At 50.4% G+C, this 24,249-nt stretch overlaps 1 protein-coding gene across 4 annotated transcripts in view; it reads left to right on the top strand.

The window, feature by feature from the left end:
• The window catches only part of RANBP10 (RAN binding protein 10), an 85,372-nt gene extending 67,096 nt beyond the window's left edge, over positions 1-18,276 (top strand). For 2 of the 4 annotated variants that reach the window (XM_074401877.1, XM_074401881.1), the window contains 9 exons: positions 1,595-1,779; positions 5,056-5,168; positions 6,656-6,764; positions 6,874-7,022; positions 7,220-7,424; positions 8,198-8,319; positions 8,850-8,995; positions 9,310-9,421; positions 17,959-18,276. In XM_074401877.1, coding sequence (XP_074257978.1) covers positions 1,595-1,779; positions 5,056-5,168; positions 6,656-6,764; positions 6,874-7,022; positions 7,220-7,424; positions 8,198-8,319; positions 8,850-8,995; positions 9,310-9,421; positions 17,959-18,269 — 1,452 coding nt within the window. In that variant the 3' untranslated portion in view covers positions 18,270-18,276. Of the gene's footprint in view, positions 1-1,594; positions 1,780-5,055; positions 5,169-6,655; positions 6,765-6,873; positions 7,023-7,219; positions 7,425-8,107; positions 8,320-8,849; positions 8,996-9,309; positions 9,422-10,140; positions 13,735-17,958 lie in introns of those variants that run through there. The other 2 variants (XM_039477930.2, XM_010346793.3) reach the window with 2 other exon arrangements.
• Positions 18,277-24,249: the final 5,973 nt, after the last annotated feature.

Below are 24,249 nucleotides of genomic sequence, written 5' to 3' on the forward strand. Positions count from 1 at the left end.
ATGACATTGGGGGCGGTGATAGTCAAGGCAAGTTTGCTGGAGGAGGAGGGCTTTGCCTGTGGTGTGGAGGATGGGAGGGGAAAGAAAGGAACTGAGAGGTCCTCTGCGTGCAGAGCTGGTGGTAGGCTGAAACCAGCATACAGGAAAAGGTCCCACACCTTGTGCAGATACAAAAGTGCATGGTTGGCCGGACGTGGTAGCTCACGCCTGTAATCCCAGCACTTTGGGAGGCCAAGGCGGGCGGATCATCTGAGGTTCCAACGTGGAGAAACCCTGTCTCTACTAAAAATACGAAATTAGCTGGGCATGGTGGGGCATGCCTTTAACCCCAGCTACTTGGGAGGCTGAGGCAGGAGAATTGCTTGAACCCAGGAGGCAGAGGTTACAGTAAGCGGAGATTGCACCATTGCACTCCAACATGGACAACAAGAGCAAGATTCCATCTCAAAAAAAAAAAAAAAAAAAAAAAAAAAAAGTGCATGGTACTCAAGAAGGAACATGGCTTAAGCATGGAGGTAGAGTGGACTGGGGGGCTCAGGGAAGGCCATCTGCAGTGACAATGGGGAGGAGGCTAGCGAGGCTCTGGACAGTAGCAGCAGGGAGCCACAGGAGCCACAAAGTGAGGGAGGGACTGCGCAAAAGCCAGTCATGGCAGGAGCTAGGTGGGAAGCAGGGAGCCCCACACCCTACTGGCCAGATCCTCCTCTTAGTGAGCCTCTGACAGGAAAGGCAGCTTCTCTTCACCCTTTGCCAGCACCAGGGGTCTAGACCACCAGTTCCCTTTTGCCATGCTCCCCTCCTCCCTTCTTTCCTGTGTCATCCCATCTCTGCCCGCCCCCTCATTTATCTTTTTTTTTTTTTTTTTTTTTTTTTGAGACAGGGACTCACTTTTGTCACCCAGGCTAGGTTGCAGTAGCACAATCACAGCTCACTCACTGCAGCCTCAATTTCCTGGGATCAAGCGATCTTCCCGCCTCAGCCTCCTGAGTAGCTGGGACCAGAAGTGCACACTACCACACCTGGCTATTTTTATTTTTTTTATTTTTTGTAGAGACAGAGTCTCACTTTGTTGCCCAGGCTGGTCTTGAAATCCTGGACTCAAGCGATCCTCCTAACTTGGCCTCCCAATATTCTGGGATTACAGGCATGAACCACCATGCCCAGCCTCATGTATCTATGTTTTGTGGCAGAGATAGCCTTGGCCCTGGCTATTTCCAAGAGGAGCCATGATCCACTGTTGCAGCAGACCTTCATGGGCACATCTGCAGGGTTGTGACACCCAGCCCATCTCTGTATGCCTTGGCTGCGTTGCAGAAGGGGTTCTTGGGCCTTGAGGACACAATGGCCTCTGATGCAGGGCGGGACACTCTCCATGTTGTGCCTTGCTTGCTTTTCTTTTGCTTGCTCCCCTCAAGCTTTGGGGCATAGTGTGTCTGCTAGGGAGGTAGGCAGAAGGTGGCTCCGCCATGCCTCCTCCAGCCTTGCTGCAACTCTCCCAGCCCAAGCATGGGCCAGCAGCAGCCATGGAGGTGAGGTGAAGCCTCGCCACCCCGCTGCCCTCAGGGCCTGACTGACATTTCATTCTCCTCCTCAGGCCAACCTCTACCCCACCGTAGGCCTGCAGACACCTGGGGAGATTGTGGACGCCAACTTTGGGCAGCAGCCCTTCCTGTTTGACATTGAGGACTACATTCGGGAGTGGCGTGCCAAGGTCCAGGGCACGGTCCACTGCTTCCCCATCAGTGCCCGGCTTGGCGAGTGGCAGGCAGTGCTGCAGAAGTGAGTGCCCTGCTCCCGCCCTTACCTACTCCCACCTCACCCCAGCCCTCTCCACTCTAGGCCCCCGTAGTCTTACAAGCTGTCCTTAGAAATTCCAGCTGGTGGATCCTGTCTGGGAAGCATTCCCAGGGCGATTGAACCTACAGCTCTCCCGTTTCCCTCTTGTTGGATGGACAGCTTCCGCCGAGTTCTCCGGGCCACTCCTAATTAAACCTTTGCCTCTCAGCCAGATTGGAGGTTCCTGTATATAAGATCACCAGCAGGGCTGTTTTCCTTCCCCAGGTCATTTTGCAGAGGATTTTGCAGAGGATGCCCTGTGGTCTCTTCCTCTGTGGACCCTTTTCTACCATAGGGAGTATCCATCATGCCGTGACTCTGGCCTGAGGCCACCTCACAGGGCCCAGCATCCAACTGAGTCTCATTCGTCTATAGCAGTGGTGGAGGGAAGGGAGTCCTCCCTAGGACCAGCTGAGCTAGCTCCTTGGCTGGTTAATTCCCAGACTGTCCTGCAAGCCAGTGTTGCTGAGACTCCCAAGGGAGGCCAGCTTTGGGTCTCTCTTCCACTTGCCATCTGCAAGCCTGAGTGAGGCAGTGACCAGTACCCACTCTGCTAGGAGGTGGGTGTTAGCTTGGCTCCCAAGGATGGGCAGATGGGCATGGGGAAGGGCTGGGCTTCTGCTACCTCTGGTCATTGCCCTGCAAAGGCACCAGGGTGCTAGGGTTCCCTTGGGTGGGGTTGGGGGGCACACTGGGTTCTTTCTGCAGCCTTTGTCTCTTGAGGCAGGCCCCAAGGGTGGGCTGAGGCAGGGGCTAGGAGGCCAGACCTTCCCCAGGAAGAACAGCATTGCTGCCTTTTGTTCCTCGCCCTCCAGAGCAGATGACAAGGACTTCCTTGGATGGCCAGGACAGCGCCACTCCCATAGCAGGCTTGCTGGGATGGGCAAGGAGAGGAGTGAAGCTGCCAAGTCTGTGTAGGGGAGGAACTGATACTCTCAGTTTTCAGGGCGCAGGCTCAGCACATGCATGTGTTTTTGTTTTGGGTTTTTAAAAAAATATTGAGATTGGGGTCGCACTGTGTTGCCCAGGTTGGACTCCTGGGCTCAAGTGATCCTCCCACCTCAGCTTCCTGAGTAGCTGGCGTCACAGGCATGTGCTACTATGTCTGGCGTAGCACATGAGTGTTTTTGTTTACATGTGTGTATCCATGTGCTTGCATGTGTTTATATGTAGCATTTGCCAAGACCTGGATATAATTTGTGTACTATGGTTTTACATAACTTCATTTAGTCAATATATAATGGCTATGTTATTTCAGAGACAAATTTGTCACAAGCCTTTTGGCTGTCTTCCTCTAGTGGAAGGTCAGGTAATTTCCTCTCTTTTACTTGTGTAGGTAACCCTCTTATAGATAAATAATATTTTATATTTACCTTTGTGTTTATAATAATAATGTGTAATAATAATTACATTTATTTTATTTTTTTTTCTGAGTCAGGATTTCATTCTATTGCCCAGGTTGGAGTGCAGTGACACAGTCATGGATCACTGTTTCATCAATCTCCTGGGCTCAAGCAGTCCTCCTACCTCGGTCTCCCGAGTAGCTGGGACTGTAGGCATGCACCACCATGCCTGGCTAATTTTTTATATTTTTTGTAGGGACAGGATTTTGCCATGTTGCCCAGGCTGGTCTCAAACTCCTGGGCTCAAAGTGATTTGCCTGCCTCAGTCTCCCAAAGTATTGAGATTACAGACGTGAGCCGCCACACCCAGGCAATAATTATTTTTAAAGTAGAGATGAGATCTTACAATGTTGGCCAGGGTAGTCTCGAACTCCTGGCCTCAAGTGATCCTCCCGCCTTGTCCTCCCAAGTTCTGGGATGACAGGCATGAGCCATCATGCCCAGCTGATAATTATTACTTACAATATTATGTAATATATTGTTTCATAATAAGTTTTATTTATGGACTTCTTCCTGCCAAGCACTTTATGTGTATTATCTCATTTGCCCCTTAAAGCCTGAGGAAACACACACCCAAACTTCTGTGCCTTCCACCCAACAGCTCTTCAGACATTTGTGTTTATAGTTAATAGTAATGACATCAGACATGGACACACCAAGGTATTCACTCTTTTTTTTTTGTTTGTTTGTTTGTTTGTTTGTTTTTTGAGGCGGAGTTTCACTCTTGTTACCCAGGCTGGAGTGCAATGGCACAATCTCACCGCTACCTCTGCCTCCTGGGTTCAGGCAATTCTCCTGCCTCAGCCTCCTGAGTAGCTTGGATTACAGGCACACGCCACCATGCCCAGCTAATTTTTTGTATTTTTAGTAGAGACGGGGTTTCACCATGTTGACCAGGATGGTCTCGATCTCTTGACCTCATGATCCACCCGCCTCGGCCTCCCAAAGTGCTGGGATTACAGGCTTGAGCCACCGCGCCCGGCGGTATTCACTCTTGTACACATCAGATTTGAGTGTTCAGCCTCTGCTCTACATGTATGTATATATGTACACACATGTACCACTTCAGCCAGCTTCTGCTGGGGTTAAATGGCTACTGGGAGTCAGATTTCTCTGGACCATTTCCCAATGACATGTGTTCCTGTTGGCCCTGCTGCTGCCTGTCTCTGCCTGGCAAAATCAGCCTAATCACTTGGCTTTTGGGCCTCTGATTTGTGGCATATCATGGTGTAACTCTGGGTTGTGAGTTAGCTTCCCATCACTCACTCACTAGAGCTACAACTGCTGAGGGCAGGTTCACCTGGGGGGGCTGAAACATTTCCACCAGTGCATGGGGCAGCCTGCAGAGGGGCTCATGTCTCTGTAGAAGGTGTGTATGCCGAATTCATCCTGTCTGGGAAGCTGCCAGATTACCTGGCTAGCTGCAGTTTCTGGAAGCTGTCAGTGAGACCATTGGCCTCATAGGCTTGCTGCAGTTCCCAAGGAGGCAGCCACCTGCGAGGAGATGGAGCGTGCCCGTGTGTGTACTTCTGTTATCGTATTTGCTTACCTGTGGGCAGCATGTGTCAGAGAAACTGCAGCCACTCCTCTGAACTGTAGGCACAGATGTGATCAGCCCCTCCGCAGCCTGACTTGATGAGCATGGGGCACTGTGGGGGAAGTTTTCATATTATTTCAGCCCTTTTATTCTCATTCTGTGGAGGTTACACCTCCAGGACGTGTTTAGGGAGACCTCTAGGGGAGGTAGTCTGTCCATTGGGTGGTAAGTGAGAAGTGCAGCTCTTGAGTGTCACCTGGAGCTCTTCCTTTCTTCTAGCATGGTCTCATCTTACCTTGTGCATCATGGGTATTGTGCCACAGCCACGGCTTTTGCTCGAATGACTGAAACCCCGATTCAGGAAGAACAGGCATCCATAAAGAACAGACAAAGTAAGATTTATTCTACTTTCCCCTTTCCCTTCCTCACCTGTCCCTAACACTACTCTCTGGCTCATGCCAACCCTGGTTAACCTGTTAGGAGTCCATTCATCTCTGGTCCTCACTGCCAGTCTGCAGCCTCAGGCCATGTTCCTGTCCCACCTTCAAGATGGCACTGCTCAGATGGACAGTCGGCAGGATGGAGATGTCTCAGGGCAGCCTCCCTAATGCACATTCTGAAGGCTGGGCACAGGCCAGGCCCTGGGGTGGCTGGTTCCATTCCTCCATTTCCTCTCTGCTTGTTTCCTTCCCTCTGAATCCTGGATTCCTGTTAGCCTCCTGTTCATGGTCTTCCAGAAAGACTGTTTGCCTCTTACCAAACAAACGCTCTGCTTTTCTCACCATTTACTCAGCCTTAGTAGTTCTGCTTATTCCTAGCCAGAGAGCGGATGGAAGTGGTCAGACAGGGTGAAGCCATTGCTTAGTGGCTGCTGTGGGAGTACTTCTCTCTGCTCCTCACCTCTGGTCCTGTCCTTTGCAGACAACCTAGAGTCCTCCCCTGGCCAGAGCTCTCCCAGTGTTGATGCTGGCCTGGATGCTGTGTGTCTGGAGGCTCCTTCATGGAAGGAAGGGTGTTGGAAAAGAGGAAAGAGAGCCCAGTGAGGAGATAGGAGGAGAAAAGGAGAGAAAGGGCGAGTGTGTGTGTGTATACATGTCTGCGAGTGCCTAGCTGCGCCTCTCCAAGCCTGTTGCCTCTTGTGTATGTGCATGTGTATGTCTCCCAGAGAAGCTATGCTCAGCCAGACAGACGGAAAGGGATCCCAGACTTGGGATCTATGAATGAAAGCCTCAGACCCTGAAGTTGCTCCCAGCAAGATATACCAGGCCCCACAGCAAGAGTGAAAAGGCAGCAGCAAGATGCTGATGGCCTGAGAGGTGTCAACATCAAAGGTGCCAACATGAAGAGGATGGCCTCCTCTCCCAGCAGGGGGCATGCTGCAGCCCCTGAAGACCGCCAGGCACAGCCCTGTTCAGAAACAAGTGTGATTCCATTGCCATTCCCCTGTGAGGCCTGGAAAGAGAGGAGTCTGTATGAAGAGGAGCCCCTCAGGCCACCGAGCTGCCTGGGTGCCCATCCTCAGATCATGCAGCCTCAGCTGGGGCCCCACCCTGTCCCCAGGTCCCTGGTGGTACCCTGTGCCCCCCAGGAGCAAGCCTTCACATTCATCCTCCTGCCTTTGGGCTGAGAGTCTCCCCTCCATCTTCCCTGTATTCTTGAGTACTTTCTGATGCTTGGCATAAACTAGGATCTGTTGGGCCAGGCAGCCAGGTTCTTTCTCCAGCCTCCTCTCCTCTGAGCATCTCAGGCTGGCAAGGCACTCTGAGCCAGCTTATCTAATCATGGCCTGCCCCTGCTCCGAGGCTAGCAGCACCCCAGGTGTGTGGCTATGGGGGAGGCCTGTAGCCCTCACTCACTGATGGGTTTTTGCTCCCTGCAGAAATCCAGAAGCTGGTGCTGGAGGGTCGTGTGGGTGAGGCCATCGAGACCACCCAGCGCTTCTACCCAGGGCTGCTGGAGCACAACCCCAACCTCCTCTTCATGCTCAAGTAAGTCTTGGGCACCCCCAGCTCCCCCAGAGTCCAGCCTGCCTCAACTAGTGGTGGGAACGCCAGCCTGGACCACAACCAGAGCACTGTTGCTCTGCTCCCTCTGCAGGTGCCGGCAGTTTGTGGAGATGGTGAATGGGACGGACAGTGAGGTCCGCAGCTTGAGCTCCCGAAGCCCCAAGTCCCAGGACAGCTACCCTGGCTCCCCCAGCCTCAGCCCCCGACATGGCCCCAGTAGTTCCCACATGCACAACACAGGTCAGCCACTCTCCAGAGGGTTCTGGGAAGAACTGGTGTGGAGAGAGGCCATGCCACATACTCTTTCCTGGGCTGGGCTCAGGCCTCACTGCTGGATTTGGGAGAAGGGAAATGAAATGGGACCACTGTGGTTATTCTTGGGGCTCTGCTTGATGGCAAGCTGCCCCTCCTCTTCTGACTGTCCCCCTGGCTTCCAGGAGCAGACAGTCCCAGCTGTAGCAATGGCGTCGCATCCACCAAGAGCAAACAGAACCACAGTAAATATCCTGCACCCAGCTCCTCATCCTCGTCCTCCTCCTCCTCGTCCTCCTCTTCCCCATCCTCCGTCAATTACTCCGAGTCCAACTCAACAGACTCCACCAAGTCCCAGCCCCACAGCAGTACCAGTAACCAGGAGACCAGGTGCCTGCCTTGCTCTGCTTCCTCCTCTGCCTTCTGCCTTATGCCATCTGGGCCCACTGCAGTCTGTCCTTTGAGTGCTCTGCCCTTCACCCTCGGCCTCCGTCTTGGGTCTGTGCCTGGAGTCCTAACTTTTGGCCCACCAGGCCAGACATGAGCTCTGGCTTCTGGCCCTCCCCATGATTTAGCTGCACTTTCCTTGGCCTTGGGTTTCTCCAGAGGCTCCAATGATGCCAGGCTGAGGATGGATGTGGTCTCCTTCAAAGAGGCTGGGCCTGTGAGAACCCTCAGGGTCCATTGTGAAGGAGCTTTCCCTGGTCTGGCTCTGTAGACAGCCAGTTTGGACAAGCAGGGGAAGCTAAGCTGCAGGCTAGAGGTCTGAGTGGCTCTCAGCATCCCCAGGTATGCCTCAAGACTAACCTGGGTTTGGCTGCTAACCAAGGTCATAGAGATGCCCATGGGGGCCATGGGGCCCAGTCATTAGGATGGGGGATATGTAGAAGAGGTATGTAAACTCAGAGGAGGACCAGGGAGGGGAGAATCACAGAGGCAGCACTGGGTCAAGGGCGGGAATCAGGTGACAGGCCTTTGAGGATAGCTGGTGTCCCAGTAGGGACCAAGTGCTAAAGACTTGGAAGCTTCAGCTGTCCTCTCATGCTCCTGGGGGGTCCTTGGTTTACCCACAGCGGCTCATGGCTAGAGCTTGAAAGGAGGCCCAACCAGGCTGCTCCAACCATACCCGCTGGGCCAACTCCCACCTCAACCCTTCCCCACAGTGACAGTGAGATGGAGATGGAGGCAGAGCACTACCCCAATGGTGTGCTAGGAAGCATGTCCACGCGCATTGTTAATGGTGCCTACAAGCATGAGGACCTGCAGACGGATGAGTCCAGCATGGGTGAGAGCCATAATCTGGTGTGATATCTCTGAGGGCAATGTGCATTCTGGGTGCCGAGGCTGGTGTGATATTCTCTGAGAGGGCAGTGTGCAGTCTGGGTGCCAAGCCTGGTGTGATATTCTCTGAGATGGCAGTGTGTAGTCTGGGTGCCCTCTTCCCCTGAGAGGGTGCTGGCGTAGGCAGGCTTTGGCATCTTGAGAAGCACCAGCCAGACCTGGTCCACTGCTTCTTTAGTCGATTGTGGATGGGTCCTTGAGGTGGCTCCAAATGTAAGAAGGCCATGGCCTGTGCCCGAGACCACACCAATGTTTGAGGAAGAGGGACAGCTTCAAAGTCATCCCTGACCCGTAGACTGTGCCAAGTGGACTAAGAGAAGAACACCTTGACTGTAGCTGCCCCACATGTTTCTTCCAGCCCTGCCTGCCTCTGGCAGAAGTGGCAGCCCACCCAGGGTCCTTCCTGCCCCACCCCAGTCCTGCCCTTCCCTCCTCACCCCTCCTAACATGTTCTCCACTGGGTTCTGGATGCAGATGACGGGCATCCTCGGCGGCAGCTCTGCGGGGGCAACCAGGCTGCCACAGAAAGGATCATTCTGTTTGGCCGCGAGTTGCAGGCATTGAGTGAGCAGTTGGGCCGGGAGTATGGCAAGAATTTGGCCCACACAGAAATGCTGCAGGTACAGGATGAACTGGGCCTCATGCAGAGCAGGCCCCCCCCATTTGGTAGTAGGGCAGGGTGGCTCTGGGAGAGTCAAGGGGGCAGCAGGAAAGAGTGGGCTCCAACCGGGTCTGCAGAGAGAAGTGGGGCATCCGGGCCCACTGGAAATGCACCCTCCACACCCAGGTTCTGGGGAGAGTACAGCCTGCCTGACCCTACACCCTACATTCCAGGCTGGGCACCATTCAGGGCCCTGTCTCCCTCTGGAGCCATGGGGAGCAGGGCAGGCTAGAGTGTGTGCCACAGTCCTCTCAAGAATGCCCTGTCCCTTAGGATGCCTTTAGCCTGCTGGCGTACTCAGACCCCTGGAGCTGCCCAGTTGGCCAGCAGCTTGACCCCATCCAGAGGGAACCTGTGTGTGCTGCCCTCAACAGCGCCATTTTAGGTGAGTGAATCTATTTATTTTATTATTATTATTAAAGACAGAGTCAGCTCTGTAGCCTAGGCTGGAGTACAGTGGCACAATCTTGGTTCACCACAATCTCCACCTCCGCCTTCTGGGTTTAAGCGATTCTCGTGTCTCAGCCTCCCAAGTAGCTGGGACTAAGATGCACGCCACCACGCCTGGCTAATTGTTGTATTTTTAGTAGAGATGAGGTTTTGCCATGTTGGCCAGGTTGGTCTCAAACTCCTGGCCTCAGGTAATCCACCTGCCTCAGCCTCCTAAAGTATTGGGATTACAGGTATGAGCCACCATGCCTGGCCTAGGTAAGTGGATCTACCAAAAGCAGAAGCTGGCCCTGCCCCAATTGGCCCCAGAAAGAGCTGATGTTTGTCCATATTGGGGCAGCAAGCTCTGCACAGGCCCTCTCTGGTGACTCATAGGACTTGTGGGCTCCATGGTTGAACCTAAACCTTGACCTTCTTCTGCGCAACCGAGTTCATGATGGGTCCTAGGCCATGACTGGGCCCAGGCCAGCGTAGAGCTAAGGTCCTCAAATTCTTGGTATGACTTCAGGGCCATAGTCTGGTGGCTGGGACACACTTACACAGAGGTACTGAACACTCTGTTCCAAGAGAATCTGTCCACTGCCCCCTCTTTCCACCCCCAAGGGAACTTTGACCTGGACAGGGTGGTGACCAGGCCTTGTCTTTCCTCCACAGAGTCCCAAAACCTGCCAAAGCAGCCGCCTCTGATGCTCGCCCTTGGCCAGGCATCTGAGTGTCTCCGGCTCATGGCCCGAGCAGGCCTGGGATCTTGCTCCTTTGCCAGAGTCGATGACTACTTGCACTAGCCGACCGTGCTGGCTGGCTCTGGCTGGCCCTCTGCTGGCCCCAGGGCTGGAGCTGCCCTGCCCTCCATAGGCACCTGGTGCAGGGACTCGGAAGCCATGGGTAGAGTCCACTCCTCCTGTCTGGCCTTTCCCCTCTTCCTTTCCTTTCTTCCTTCCTTTCCTCCCTCCTTCCCTCCCTCCCTTCCTCCCTCCCTCCCTCCCTCCTTCCTTCCTTCCTTCCTCCCTCCCTTCCTTCCCTTCCTTCTCTTTCTTCCCTTCCTTCCTTTTTCTGCCCACCACCCGCCTCAGTCTCTCTCTCCCCTTCACATGCAGCGGCCTGTGACACAGTGTTGGCTGGTTACTCTCATGTGGCGCCTTCTATTTTGAAAGGGGGGTTTTGTTTTGAGGAGGGGTTGGGGTTTTTAAATTTTTTTTCTCCTGACTGAGCCACCAGTATTTATCTCTGGAGAGTTTGTGCTGAGCTGGTTTCTGCTAATTTAGTGATGAAGCCTATCCAAGTTGGTGATAGCTTATTATTTTCATAAGTAAAAAACAAATGAGATTATATATATATATAAATATATATATATATATGAATATATATATTAAAAAGACAGTATTTATCGTAGCATTAGTGGTCCAGCACCTCTTGGGTGAGGCTGTCCAGGCACCATGTTTTGAGTCCAACTCATTAAAAAAGAATCATCTCCGTCACCACAGCCAAGTGATTTATTTTTTTGCTCCCCCTTTTTAGAGCTACAGGCTGAGCTACAGCCTAGGGAACCCAAACAGGGTTTGGTGGGCCACTTAGTGGGCGTGGACAGGTTGGTTTATAGCACCCCAAGAGCTGTGGGTTCCTAGGCCCCTGAGACCTGGACACAGCAGAGAACTATAGGGCCAAGGGTCCATAGAAGTGGTAACTTGGCCCAGGGCCACACAACAGAGCTAGAGGGTCCTTGGCCAGCACACTGTCTACCACTCTACCCCACCTCCCACCATCTGCCTTGCTCCCCTTTCCTCTCTTTTCAATACTCTACCTTCCCTTGTCATTAAGATGGCCAAATAATACATTTACTCTAAATTGATTGCCTGGAAACAACCTGCCTTCAACCCGAAAGCTTCTGTGTGTCAGGCTGCCGGAAAGAAGACTCCATTTCCAGGACAGAGAACCTCGAGTACCAGGGCTACTTTCTTTCTGCCTGGATTTTCACCATCTCTGCACAGCTCTGAAAGAATGAATGCTTTTTGTTGAGAAACCAGTACCTTGTGAAGGCAGGTTCTTAGGCTGCTACTCCAGGGAGTGAATAGAATCCTTGGTCTCCTAGGCCAGACTTCACTGCCACTGTGCCAGACAGCTCCCTGCAGCTGGGCCCCAGTCACTCCTAGGAAACAACTGTTGGGAGTATTTGTTGGCCAGAGATGGGAGGACTCCATCAGCTTTACAGATGTCCCGCCAGCTGTTTCAAATAGATCCTCACAGCTAGTGGAGTAAAAATGGTCCCGCTACCATTGGGGAATCAGGAAAGGAAGGGCTAAGATGGCTGCCAGGACTTGGGTGGCCCATCTGTGGAGAGGACTGGCTGCCCTGGATGAGGAAAGGGAGGAAGCCTATGCAGAGGAGCACCAGGATGGGCTGGAATTTCCATATGTGCTTCACAGTGAGGGAAGTGCACAAGCCATCCATGCAAAGAGTAGGGTCAGCCATGGCAAGGCCAGAAGTTGAACTTTCAGTCCCTGCCTGAATCTGGGCTGGGCAAGCTCCTGCTCCATATTGGTGGACATGGGAATGGTTGGTGTGGCCAGAGATACTCATTGCTCACCAGGCCTCACTGGGCCCACAGTTGGGCAACAAGAAAAATGATTGAATTGGACCAATTGCTGGTGATAGGGCCAGGGCGCTGGCCCTGTGCTCTCAGAATTCTGCCTTCGGAGATGATCCTATAGCTGCTGCTTTTCCTTGGTCGTTGGGGGTGGCAGCCCATAAACCATGGTCTGTTAGGAGGCGTTGTCCTGTCTGTAAAGGAACTTGATCTCCTGTGCCAGCCTGGAGCTACCTAGCTCCCAAACCCAGAGGTTAGAAACATCACAGTCTAGCAGGATTGGGAATTAAAACCACAGGCTTTTGCAGCTGGAATGGGGTTCAATAAACATCTCCCCTATTCCTCTCCTGCTACAAGTAACGAAACAGGCCCAAGAGATTAAGTGACTTGGCTAAAGTCACACAGCAAATGAATAGCAGAGCCAGGACTATCCCTTATCCCTGTGGGTTGGGCAACACTATTTATTTAGTCCTGAAACTGAATGGCAGATAAGCCCCATGGTGGGTTAGGCTGATGTACGTGCCCTCCAGCAGTATCTGAGCAGCTGCTACCTTCAGGGGTGTGTCAGGGATGAGGATAGGTGCCTGGGCTTAGGTTGTGGAGTAGCTGAGAGAGGACCCAGGAGGGCTCGGGACAGCTGTGTGCTGCATGGGGTTGGGTGTCTGCCTGGCTTGCACTCAGTACCCATGGCCACCTCCCCATTTTCTGTGCCTTATCTCACTGTTTCAGCTGAGTCCAAGTTGTTTACTCTGTTCCTCTCCAGAGGGGCTCTCGGTCCCAGTTGGACAACTCACCTTTGGGACATAAGCCTTTGCCCCACAAGCCGTGGAGAGGGCCAAAACCAAGCTGCTTGAGCCCATTCTCTTGCTGATAGTCCAGGACTGCCTGCCAGCCAGAGGTGCCCTTTATGCACACCCAGTCCCGTCAGCCTGCTTCCAGGAGCCTAGAGTGGGAAAGGTACCTGGGAAGAGCCCTGGTAAAGGGCTGGACCTGACCCGTGGGGGCAGGAGAAAGACCTGGCTTTGGTTGTCCAGCCCTGGGGAGCAGCCTTCCCTACTCACTTTCTGCTTGTGACAGCAAATAGTCACTCATTCCAGAGCAAAAACTGGCAGGGCACTCATAGCAAGCCAGAACCCCTATCCCCATCCACATGGGTCTGTGGCTGGGTGCAGGCCATCAAACAGGGACACCACGAGACAGAAGTGGGGACTCTCTGGCCACCCAGCACCTTCCCACTCCTTAAGCAAGCACAAAGATGAGGAGGCAGAGAACTGTCAGAGCTGAAAGTTCCTTTGGTTGCTCACAACTCAGGTATGCACGCTGTGTGGCAGCCAGGCAGTGAAGCCCTACTATACCGCCAGTCTCGTGCACCCAGACCTGTGGCCAGATCGTGGCCTCTGGCTGCCTCAGGCATTTGCCCCTTTGCATCGGGTTTTCCTCTATTAGTAACTACAGCTGAAACAGACATCCTCCACATTGTGCACACTGGTTCTGCCTTTGTCCTTGAGAGTTGATACTTGGCATTAGCATGAAACTTATGGGTGTGGGAGGGTGGAGAGAGAACTCTAACACAAAATATCCTATTAAAATTGTACTTGAGATAAAAAAAAACTCCTGTTGTATTTTGACAGAATTATTTTTATTAAAATACACATCCATGAGCAGTCGTTTGTTTGGTCTCTGTTTTGAGTCTTACTGAGGTTGGCATCCCTTCTGTGACACATCCTGTCCTGAATGATTTGGGCCCTTGCCTCTCAAGTGCCCAGGCCCTCGGTGCCTCCTCAGGGACCCTTGAAACTGTGTATTTGTAAGACCCCAGAGAGGACTGATACTTAAACCTCAATTCTCTCTTGAAATGACTTTCGTCTTAGGCAAGGAAAAAGTAGTAACTAAAGAGTCTGGGCGCAGTGGCTCACGCCTATAATCTCAACACTTTGGAGGTGGATCCCTTGAACTCAGGAGTTCAGGAACAGCCTGGGTAACATGGTGAAAACCTGTCTCTACAAAAAATACAAGTTAGCTGGGCATGATGGCACATTCCTGTGGTTCCAACTATTCAGGAGGCTGAGGTAGGAGGATCACTTGAGCCCAGGAGGTCAAGGCTGCAGTGAGCTAAGATCATGCCACTGCACTCCAGCCTGGGCAACAGAGTGAGACCCTGTCTGAAAAGAAAGAAAAAAAATTCAGCTAAAGAAAACGGGCCACAAGAACTTCTCCCCACAAAAATAAGGTATCAAGAATACATTCTTGGCCGGGCACGGTGGCTCAAGCCTGTAATCCCAGCACTTTGGGAGGCCGAGGCGGGTGGATCACAAGGTCGAAAGATCGAGACCATCCTGGTCAACATGGTGAAACCCTGTCTCTACTAAAAATACAAAAAATTAGCTGGGCATGGTGGCTCGTGCCTGTAATCCCAGCTACTCAGGAGGCTGAGGCAGAAGAATTGCCTGAACCCAGGAGGCGGAGGTTGCGGTGAGCCGAGATTGCGCCATTGCACTCCAGCCTGGGCAACAAGAGTGAAACTCCGTCTCAAAAAAAAAAAAAAAAGAATACATTCTTGGACCAGGTCCAGTGGCTCACATCTGTAATCCCAGCACTTTGTAATCCCAGAACTTTGAGAGGTCGAAGCAGGCAGATACCTGAGGTCAGGAGTTCAAGACCAGCCTGACCAACATGGTGAAACCCCATCTCTCCTAAAAGTACAAAAATTAGCCAGGTGTGGTGCTGGGCACCTGTAATCCCAGCTACTCAGGAGGCTGAGGCAGGAGAATCGCCTGAACCCCAGAGGCAGAGGTTGCAGTGAGCTAAGATCACACCATTGCACTCAACCCTGGTGATGAGCAAAACTCCATCCCCCTGACACTGAAAAAAAAAAAAAAAAAAAAAAATACATTCCAGGGCCAGGTGCAGTGGCTCGTTCCTGTAATCCTAGCACTTTGGGAGGCCAAAGCAGGAGGATCGCTTGAACTCAGGAATTTGAGACCAATCCGGGCAACACAGTGAGACCCTGTCTGTAGGGTCCAGTCCTACAGGGTTCTGTGAGTCCCTCCTGGTTGGTGCAGAGATGAGAAATTGTAGAAATAAAAGGCACAGACATGGAGATAGAGAAAAAAGAGTTTGGGCCCAGGGGTCCACTGCTACCCAAATAGATGAGACCAGCAGTGGCTCCGAATGCCAGACAAGCTTTCACTTTTATTGAGTTGCAAATCTGGGGGCAGGGTAGGTAGGGCGTGGTCTTGGTGGTCGGAGACTGGGCGCAGGGTGGATAGGGTGTGACAGTGATGGGGTCAAGCACATCACATGTCATTCAGGTAGCGGCTCAGGAATTTCTGGCACCCGAAGTAAGGTAAGGAACGTAATGCATCAGCACTTTTTCCATACTTACCAAGAAAGAACTAAAATATTAAGATTTATATTACTATTACTGATTATCTTTTCTAAGAAAAACGGAACCAGGTGCAGAAGCAGAACATGAGAGTAGACATGGAACGTGACCACCAAAGCACAGCATCACATAGAGACAGTTAACCCCCGGATGTCTATGGGCCTGCCTGACAGTCATCAGGCCTACCACAAGAGCTTGGAGAAGCAGAGTTTTCTCCAAACTTCCCCAGGAAGGAGATGTCAGCCATTTTGGACATCTCCTTCTCTAACTGGCTAAATGGGGGCGTGACAGAGGGCTTAAAGCATCTTGCCTTAGTGTCATTCATTTCACAATGTCGCCCCAGGTTCACACTTCCCACCTGAGAGGCATTAATAAAAGAATTAAGATCACTTACACATAACTAAGATCACGTATGAATAATAACTACTCTGGTTATATTTCTAGTTACTTTCATCTTCATTATTTATATGGAAATAGGCTGAGGCCTTTTGCTCCTGCCTTGGTGTTTATGGGGTCTCCCCCCTACACCTGTCTCTACAAAAAGTCAAAAAATTGGGCCGGGTGCAGTGGCTCACGCCTATAATCCCAGCACTTTGGGAGGCCAAGGAGGGTGGATCACGAGGTCAAGAGTTCGAGACCATCCTGGTCAGCATGGTGAAACCCCATCTCTACTAAAAATACAAAAATTAGCTGGGCATGGTGGCACACGCCTATAGTCTCAGCTACTCAGGAGGCTGTGGCAGGAGAATTGCTTGAACCCAGGAGGCGGAGGTTGCGGTGAGCTTAGAGAGCGCCATTGCACTCCAGCCTGGGTAACAAGAGCAAAACTCCGTCTCAAAAAAAAAAAAGTCATGGCCGGGCGTGGTGGCTGAAGCCTGTAATCCCAGCACTTTGGGAGGCCAAAATGCTTGTTGGAGGGACAACAAGATGAGTAACTGAATGTGAGGGAAATAAAAGCAAGAGACAAGGCAAATGTAGACTTTGGTTGGGACTGACGGGATGGATAATGGTACCACAAAATAACACAGAACAGAAGAGAAACGTAGTGGCTAAAAGTCACTGGAGTTGGGAGGTTTGCCAAAGGAAAAGGGTTCTTCTTTGGGCCAGTAAGTTAGGAAAACTGTCTTATGGATGTTCACAGTGACTGCCACCAGCTAATTAAAAGCTCAAAATCCACAGTCCTGTGTTGAACTCTGTTGCTTAACCCTGCACTTTCCAAACTTAACATTACTACAGACTGTGTCACTAAGTAGAATCTTATAAGACTGTTACTCTATAGAATGCTCTTAGGGAAGAGGTAGCATAGAGAGAAAGATGTGGGTTTTAGATTAAGCACTAAAGTCCTGGTTCTATATAAAGCCAGAGTAGGCTCATTTTCCTCTAGACTAGTGGTTCTCAACTGAGAGTGATTTTGCTCCCAGGGAGAGATTTGGCAATGTCTGGAGATACTTTTGGTAGTCACAACTGGGCTTGGGGTGCTACTGGCACCTAGTGGGTAGAGCCAGGGATGCTGCGAAACATCCTACAATGCAGATTGCTCCCCTCACCCCTGCCCAACAAAGAATGATCAGGTCCAAAATGTCAATAGTGCCACTTGAGAAATCCTATTCAAGAAGAGTGGAACTCTGAACAATGACTAAGAAACAGATCAAACACAGGCGCAGTTCGACTCTGCCTCCCTTGGGCCTGGCTCTTGCGAATCCAGGAAAGGAGATAAAAACCCTATCAGGGCCGGGCGCGGTAGCTCAAGCCTGTAATCCCAGCACTTTGGGAGGCCGAGGCGGGTGGATCACGAGGTCAAGAGATCGAGACCATCCTAGTCAACTTGGTGAAACCCCGTCTCTACTAAAAAATACAAAAATTAGCTGGGCATGATGACTCGTGCCTGTAATCCCAGCTACTCAGGAGGCTGAGGCAGGAGAATTGCCTGAACCCAGGAGGCGGAGGTTGCGGTGAGCCGAGATCGCGCCATTGCACTCCAGCCTGGGTAACAAGAGCGAAACTCCATCTCAAAAAAAAAAAAAAAAAAAAAAAAAACACCCTATCAGAAGAGGGGGCGTTTAGAGGTTACAACTTCTCATGACTCTGGGAGCCTTCCATGCTCACAGAGGTGGTAGAAGTCCTGTCTCCTCCGCTCAAAGCAGGGATAGCTCTGCTGCTAGCTAGCATATCTCAGTAGGAACTGCCTCATGCTTAGTTAGGTCAGCTGACATATTGTGTCATCACAGGCTGCTCTGGAATGATGGCTGGGAGACCATCCTAATGCCAGCTGAGTGGGCATCTAGATACTCAGCAGGAGGATCAGACAAGAAGGGACGGGGGCTCCCCTTGCAGATACAAACCCCAATCACATTTTCCACACAGTCAGCTTTGTACTAAGGTCTACCGATTTCCTTACTCTAGCGGACAGTCTGCTACTCACTTTGTTGGGGGGCATAGGCTTCAGTAAAGAGGCCAAGGGGACTGAGGTCACAGTACTGAAGAAAGAACACTGATATTTAAGGAACAACCAAAAAACATCCAGAGGAAGAAGAGCCCACACAGGCACCTGAGAAACCGGAAAAACGAGTCACTGGGAGTCAGGGAGCTAGATGTCCGACGAGTTCAAGAGAACTGGCCTTCTGCAGATATGTCGTTATCCAACACGAAAAACCGTCTTTCACTCCAGGACAACCAAGGCTAACCACAACTCCTAAAACCTGGTTCTTGACGCCGGTCGGCGGACCAGACAGAAGCCAAGCTTGGGAAACCGCGGCCCCCGCCGCCTTTGCCGCCGGAAATGAACAACCTAAGCCTCCCAGCCAGGCTACCTAAGCCCCGCCCCCAACGAGCCAGCATGCGCAGTTCCCATCCACGGCCCCTCCCAGCGCAGGCCCACCCCCGTTACCGAGCAGGCGCAGTCCTCCTGCCGTCCCGCCCCTCCCTTTCCAGAGCCCACCGTTCCTTAGAAACCAGGCTGAGCTTTCCAGGTGGCGGCGGGCTGGACTCCGGGGCCAGCGCATCCCCGTCAGCCTCCCTCAAGGCAGATAAGTGGCTGCTGAGACCTCTTTGGACCCATGGTCTCCAGTGCGGCGATGCCAGCGTGCCAGGTGAGAGGCGGCCGGCGGCGGCGGGTGAGGGCGAAGGAGGGCATGGCGCGGCTGGGAGCCGGAGCCGGCAGGGCCTCCTCTGCGGCCCCGCGCCGAAGGTCGGAGGCGTGGACCCTCAGAGCCAGGGGTGGAGGGGGCTCGTTCCAACTGCCTGCAGGCTTGCGGAGTGGAGGGTCACCCTGGGGTTCGCCCTTTCGTACCCACAGGTTTGGTCGTAGAATTATAGGATTTGGGATCCTGGAACAACCTGAGACATAACCCATCCTTTTACCAGATGCAGAAACCTAGTCTCCCCCGCCCTGTGCAGAGCCGACCTCCTGATATGTGTGGATGGACGCTTTATGGATGAGAATGTGTGAGGTGCAGAAGCTTCAGACAAAGGGCTCTTAGGGTAGCTGGTTCATCCCCTTTCAGAATGAGACGGGACTTCTGAGGGAGAAATCTTTAAGAAAGGGGTATTCAGTTGACAGGTGGAAGAAGGGACACCCCACAAGGTGCGAGTGATGTAGGCCACGTCTCAATGGCCCTGGCCTACCTTTGTAGCTCCGGAAGGAAGCAGATGGACTTGAGACAAAAGGTAAAGTGAGGTTTTCCCATCAAGGCCCTATCACACTTAAAAAGTGAGGGAGGAAGAGTGGCAGGGACATGAGGGCTTGGGAATGGTTGTGTGAAGAGTTTACCCTCCAGACTACGGCACCATCTAAAGAACAAGGCAGAGCAGAAGAGTTGAAAGCTGCACTGATTAGGCGTCTAGGAAGCTTATTTAACAGTCTTATTTATGTTCATTGTTCCCAGAATGTCATCCTGAGGGCAAGAAAGTGGATGCCCTTTTAAATGTCCAGAAAGAACTGGGGCAGGGCACCACCTTTGTGATCTATGGAGGCCCAAAAGCCTCTAAAGGAAAAGCCCTTAATGTCTGGCCCTTAAGTTGAAGGGAACAGCATTTAATTTAGAAAAGGAAGACACTTAAAGTTGTTGTGATATGGAGCAATATAGAGAAGATGGTTGTCTTTGAATCGGGGAAGCTAGATTCATTCTTAATAAGAAACTTATTTCCTTCTGAAAAGCTACACCAGAGAACAAAAGAGTTTTAAGGCCATCCATTTTACAGAAAACAGAAAAAAATTAACTCCTTTGGGATTGGGAGTTTAGAGAACCTGCCTGGACCAAGAGAGGAAAATTTTCAACAGACATTTTTGTGGGTCGAATCCTTATTTCACAGATAAAGACTCTGTTGTAAGAAGTGTTCTCTTACCACCTGGTTTTCCTATTTTTCCTATGGAATAATCATTGGTTTGGGTCTAATTCTTTATTTATTTTTATTTTTATTTTTATTTTTGAGACAGAGTCTCATTCTGTCACTGAAGCTGGAGTGCAGTCGTGGGATCTTGGCTCACTGCAACCTCTGCCTCCCAAGTTCAAGCGATTCTCCAGACTCAGCCTTCTGAGTAGCTGGGACTACAGGCATGCACCACCATGCCCGGCTAATTTTTACATGTTTAGTAGAGAAGGGGTTTCACCATGTTGGCCAGGTTGGTCTCAGATTCTTGACTTCAGGTGACCTGCCTACCTTGGCCTTCCAAAGTGCTGGGATTACAGGTGTGAGCTACCATGCCCAGACCTCGTTATTATTTTTATTTGCTAGGGCAGTTGATATTCGATTTCTATAGTAACACTAGAACCCAATGGTAGTAGAACTAGCAATTTTTTAAAAAGCATCCCCTGACCTAAAACTTCAAAAAGTAGAAGTATGTGATTTTTAAAAGATGGTCCCTGATTCTAATTATTGAAGTCAGTTAGTCCCTAGCTTGATAAAAACTAATTTTCTGTTTACATTTGACTTTGCAGCAGGCTTTTCCCCTTGCCCTGATAAGAAGATAGGATAGAAGTATAATAATGTTAACAGGTGAAATCAGTATAAAGAAGAAAGCTTTGGGCCTGACACGGTGACTCATGCCTATAATCCTTGCACTTTTGAGAGGTCGAGGTGGGTGGATCACCTGAAGTCAGGAGTTTGAGACCAGCCTTACCAACATAGTGAAAACCTGTCTCTACTAAAAATACAAAATTAGCTGGGCATGGTGGTGGGTGCCTGTAATCCCAGCTACTTGGGAGGCTGAGGCAGCAGAATCGCTTGAACCTGGGAGGCAGAGGTTGCTGTGAGCCAAGATTGCACCATTGCACTCCAGCCTGGACAAGAGCTAAACTCCATTTCAAAAAAAGAAAAAGAAAACTTTGTCTTGGGTTCATAAAAATTTAGCGCCATACCATAACTATGGGTATTGAGGCTGTGCTTTTTACTGACTTTTCTTGCACCTGGGGGTTATTTTGTATAAATACCTCAGGAAATATAATGGGGCATTATCAGAAGCAGATGTAACCTGTGGGGAAAATCAGTACTGTTAACCAAATTCTGTCAGAAAGGCTGCATGAAAATCACTGTGTCCTGTGCAGAAGCCTTCATTACTTTCAGGTTGACCCAGAGGATCCTAAGACAAGTAGGCCAAATCAAGGTAAAATAGAAGCGAGCGGTTGCCATCTGTGGAACTGGATGGAGTGAGGGAGAGTGTTTTGAACATGGGCACAAATACTTTCTTGAGTGAGATTTTGGAGAGGATACTGCTTAAATACAGCTGCAGTATGCCCTGTAGATTTGTGTGCGTTTTCTGAGCTCCAATCAGAAAAACACTTGTTTTCAGAGAAGGGTAGACTTACAAAGGACTCTCAAAAGTCCTAGTTGCTATGACAGTGAAACCTTTGACAAATAATTACTTCTATACCATTTTCTGTAGCAGCTGAGGGCAGTTATCGTATCTGGCCTGTAATAAAGTAATCAACAGTGTTTGACAGGCCAATCATGAGGAAACCCTACCAGATAAACCAGCAATGCTAACAGAACCTACTTTCAGTGAACTGATTTTCTAGTTTTCCCATAAGAGGAGAAATGGAATGGGGATGCAATCTCATCTGATGTTAGAAGTTGAAATGCAGAGGCTGGTGTTCAGAGAACGCAGGAATCAGAGAGACCACTAACTTAGAAACAGGAAAAGTACCTTTCTGATGCCTGAAAAGTCATTCGTGCATATTTATTTGTAAATGTTTATTCATTTTTGAGACAAGGTCTTGCTCTCTCACCAGGCTGGAGTACAGTGCCATGATCATAGCTCACTGCAGCCTCTAACTCCTAGGCTTAAGTGACCCTCCCACCTCAGCCACCTGAGTAGCTGGAACCACAGATGCATGCCACCACACCCAGCTAATTAAAAATATATATTTTTTTTTTGTAGAGATGGGGGTTTCTATAATGGGGGTCCAATTCTAGAACAAATCCACAATTGGAATTAGAGTACATCTAGGAAAAAATGGAATTGGAGATTTTGCTATTTTCAAGAACTTATATATAGTATAATAATGGAACTTATCTTTCTTATATTCAAAAGTAGTAGATTAATATTAGCAAACTTTAAACTTAAATCTGGAGTCTAAAAGTCCTTATTGAAAATTTAGCCGGGTGCGGTGGCTCACGCTTGTAATCCCAGCACTTTGGGAGTCCGAGGAGGGCGGATCGTAAGGTCAAGAGATCAAGACCATCCTGGTCAACATGGTGAAACCCCGTCTCTACTAAAAAATACAAAAAATTAGCTGGGCATGGTGGCACATGCCTGTAATCCCAGCTACTCAGGAGGCTGAGGCAGGAGAATTGCCTGAACCCAGGAGGCGGAGGTTGCAGTGAGCCGAGATCGTGCCATTGCACTCCAGCCTGGGTAACAAGAGCGAAACTCCATCTCAAAAAAAAAAAAAAAGAAAAGAAAATTTAAATGGCAGGTGTTTTTAAAAAGTGAGAATGACACTGCCACGTGTGTACCTATGCAACAATCTTGCATGTTTTTCACATGTACCCCAAAACTTAAAATGCAATAAAAAAAAGTGAGAATGAAAGCTACTTGAAAAGCCTGGGCTCATGAAAGTCAGAATGATAAGAGATACTGAGAAAAACATGAAAGCAGTAAGACTTCCCTACACTCTATAATATCCACTTGTAAATTAGACATTGGGTCAGGAATGAGCTCACTAAAGTACCTTGTCTTCAAAGATAAAGTAAATGAGGCCGGGCGCAGTGGCTCACGCCTGTAATCCCAGCACTTTGGGAGGCTGAGGCGGGTGGATCATGAGGTCAAGAGATCGAAACCATCCTGGTCAACATGGTGAAACCCCGTCTCTACTAAAAATACAAAAATTAGCTGGGCATGGTGGCACGTGCCTGTAATCCCAGCTACTCAGAAGGCTGAGGCAAGAGAATTGCCTGAACCCAGGAGGCGGAGATTGCAGTGAGCTGAGATCACGTCATTGCATTCCAGCCTGGGTAACAAGAGTGAAACTCCTCTCAAAAAAAAAAAAAGATAGGCCGGGCGCGGTGGCTCAAGCCTGTAATCCCAGCACTTTGGGAAGCCGAGGTGGGTGGATCACGAGGTCGAGAGATCGAGACCATCCTGGTCAACGTGGTAAAACCCCGTCTCTACTAAAAATACAAAAAATTAGCTGGGCATGGTGGCGCGTGCCTGTAGTCCCAGCTACTCAGGAGGCTGAGGCAGGAGAATTGCTTGAACCCAGGAGGAGGAGGTTGCGGTGAGCCGAGATCGCGCCATTGCACTCCAGCCTGGGTAACGAGCGACACTCTGTCTCAAAAAAAAAAAAAAGATAAAGGAAATGAAAGTTTTCTCTCATGATGATATGAATAAACATTTAGAAAATATTGGCCGGGCGTGGTGGCTCAAGCCTGTAATCCCAGCACTTTGGGAGGCCGAGGCGGGTGGATCACGAGGTCAAGAGATCGAGACCATCCTGGCCAAGATGGTGAAACCCTGTCTCTACTAAAAATACAAAAAATTAGCTGGGCAAGGTGGCGCGTGCCTGTAGTCCCAGCTACTCAGGAGGCTGAGGCAGGAGAATTACCTGAGCCCAGGAGGCAGAGGTTGCGGTGAGCCGAGATCGCGCCATTGCACTCCAGCCTGGGTAACAAGAGCGAAACTCCGTCTCAAAAAAAAAAAAAAAAAATATGGATTAGAGCCGGGCTAATCCCAGCACTTTTGGAGGCTGAGGTCAGCGTATCACAAGGTCAGGAGATTGAGACCAGCCTGGCTAATGTGGTGAAACCCGTCTCTACTAAAATTACAAAAAATTTGCTGGGTGTGGTGGCACACGCCTATAGTCCCCTCTACTTGGGAGGCTGAGGCAGGAGAATCGCTTGAACCTGGGTGGTGGAGGTTGCAGGGAGCCAAGATTATGCCATTGCACTCCAGCCTAGGCTACAGAGCGAGACTCGTCTCAAAAAAAAAAAAAAAAGGAGTTGCAAGTAGTGTTTTTGTCCTAGGTACTGTCATTTCTCAAGGTAGCCAGTGATAAAATGTATATACTCTTTGGGACCCTGGATAGTCTTCATATTGATGCGAACATAGCTCACTCTTTCTCTGCCACCTCTCAAAGTCATTCCCAAGAGCTTCTGCAAAGGTTTCTATCAGTCCTCTATAATCAAGGATTCAGAATGAAGGCAGTGAGGAATGGGAACTTAGTACTTAGTGTGTTCTTCCTTTCTGGCCTGGGATGACTGTCGGGATGACTCTCTAATTGTCAGCTCTCAATTTCTCATGAGAAGAGAGAACCCAAAATAGAACCCAAAACACTTCTACTTGGCTTTGAGATTTTAC

This window comes from Saimiri boliviensis, chromosome 1 (assembly GCF_048565385.1).
Source record: "Saimiri boliviensis isolate mSaiBol1 chromosome 1, mSaiBol1.pri, whole genome shotgun sequence".
Classification (NCBI taxonomy): Eukaryota; Metazoa; Chordata; class Mammalia; order Primates; family Cebidae; genus Saimiri; species Saimiri boliviensis.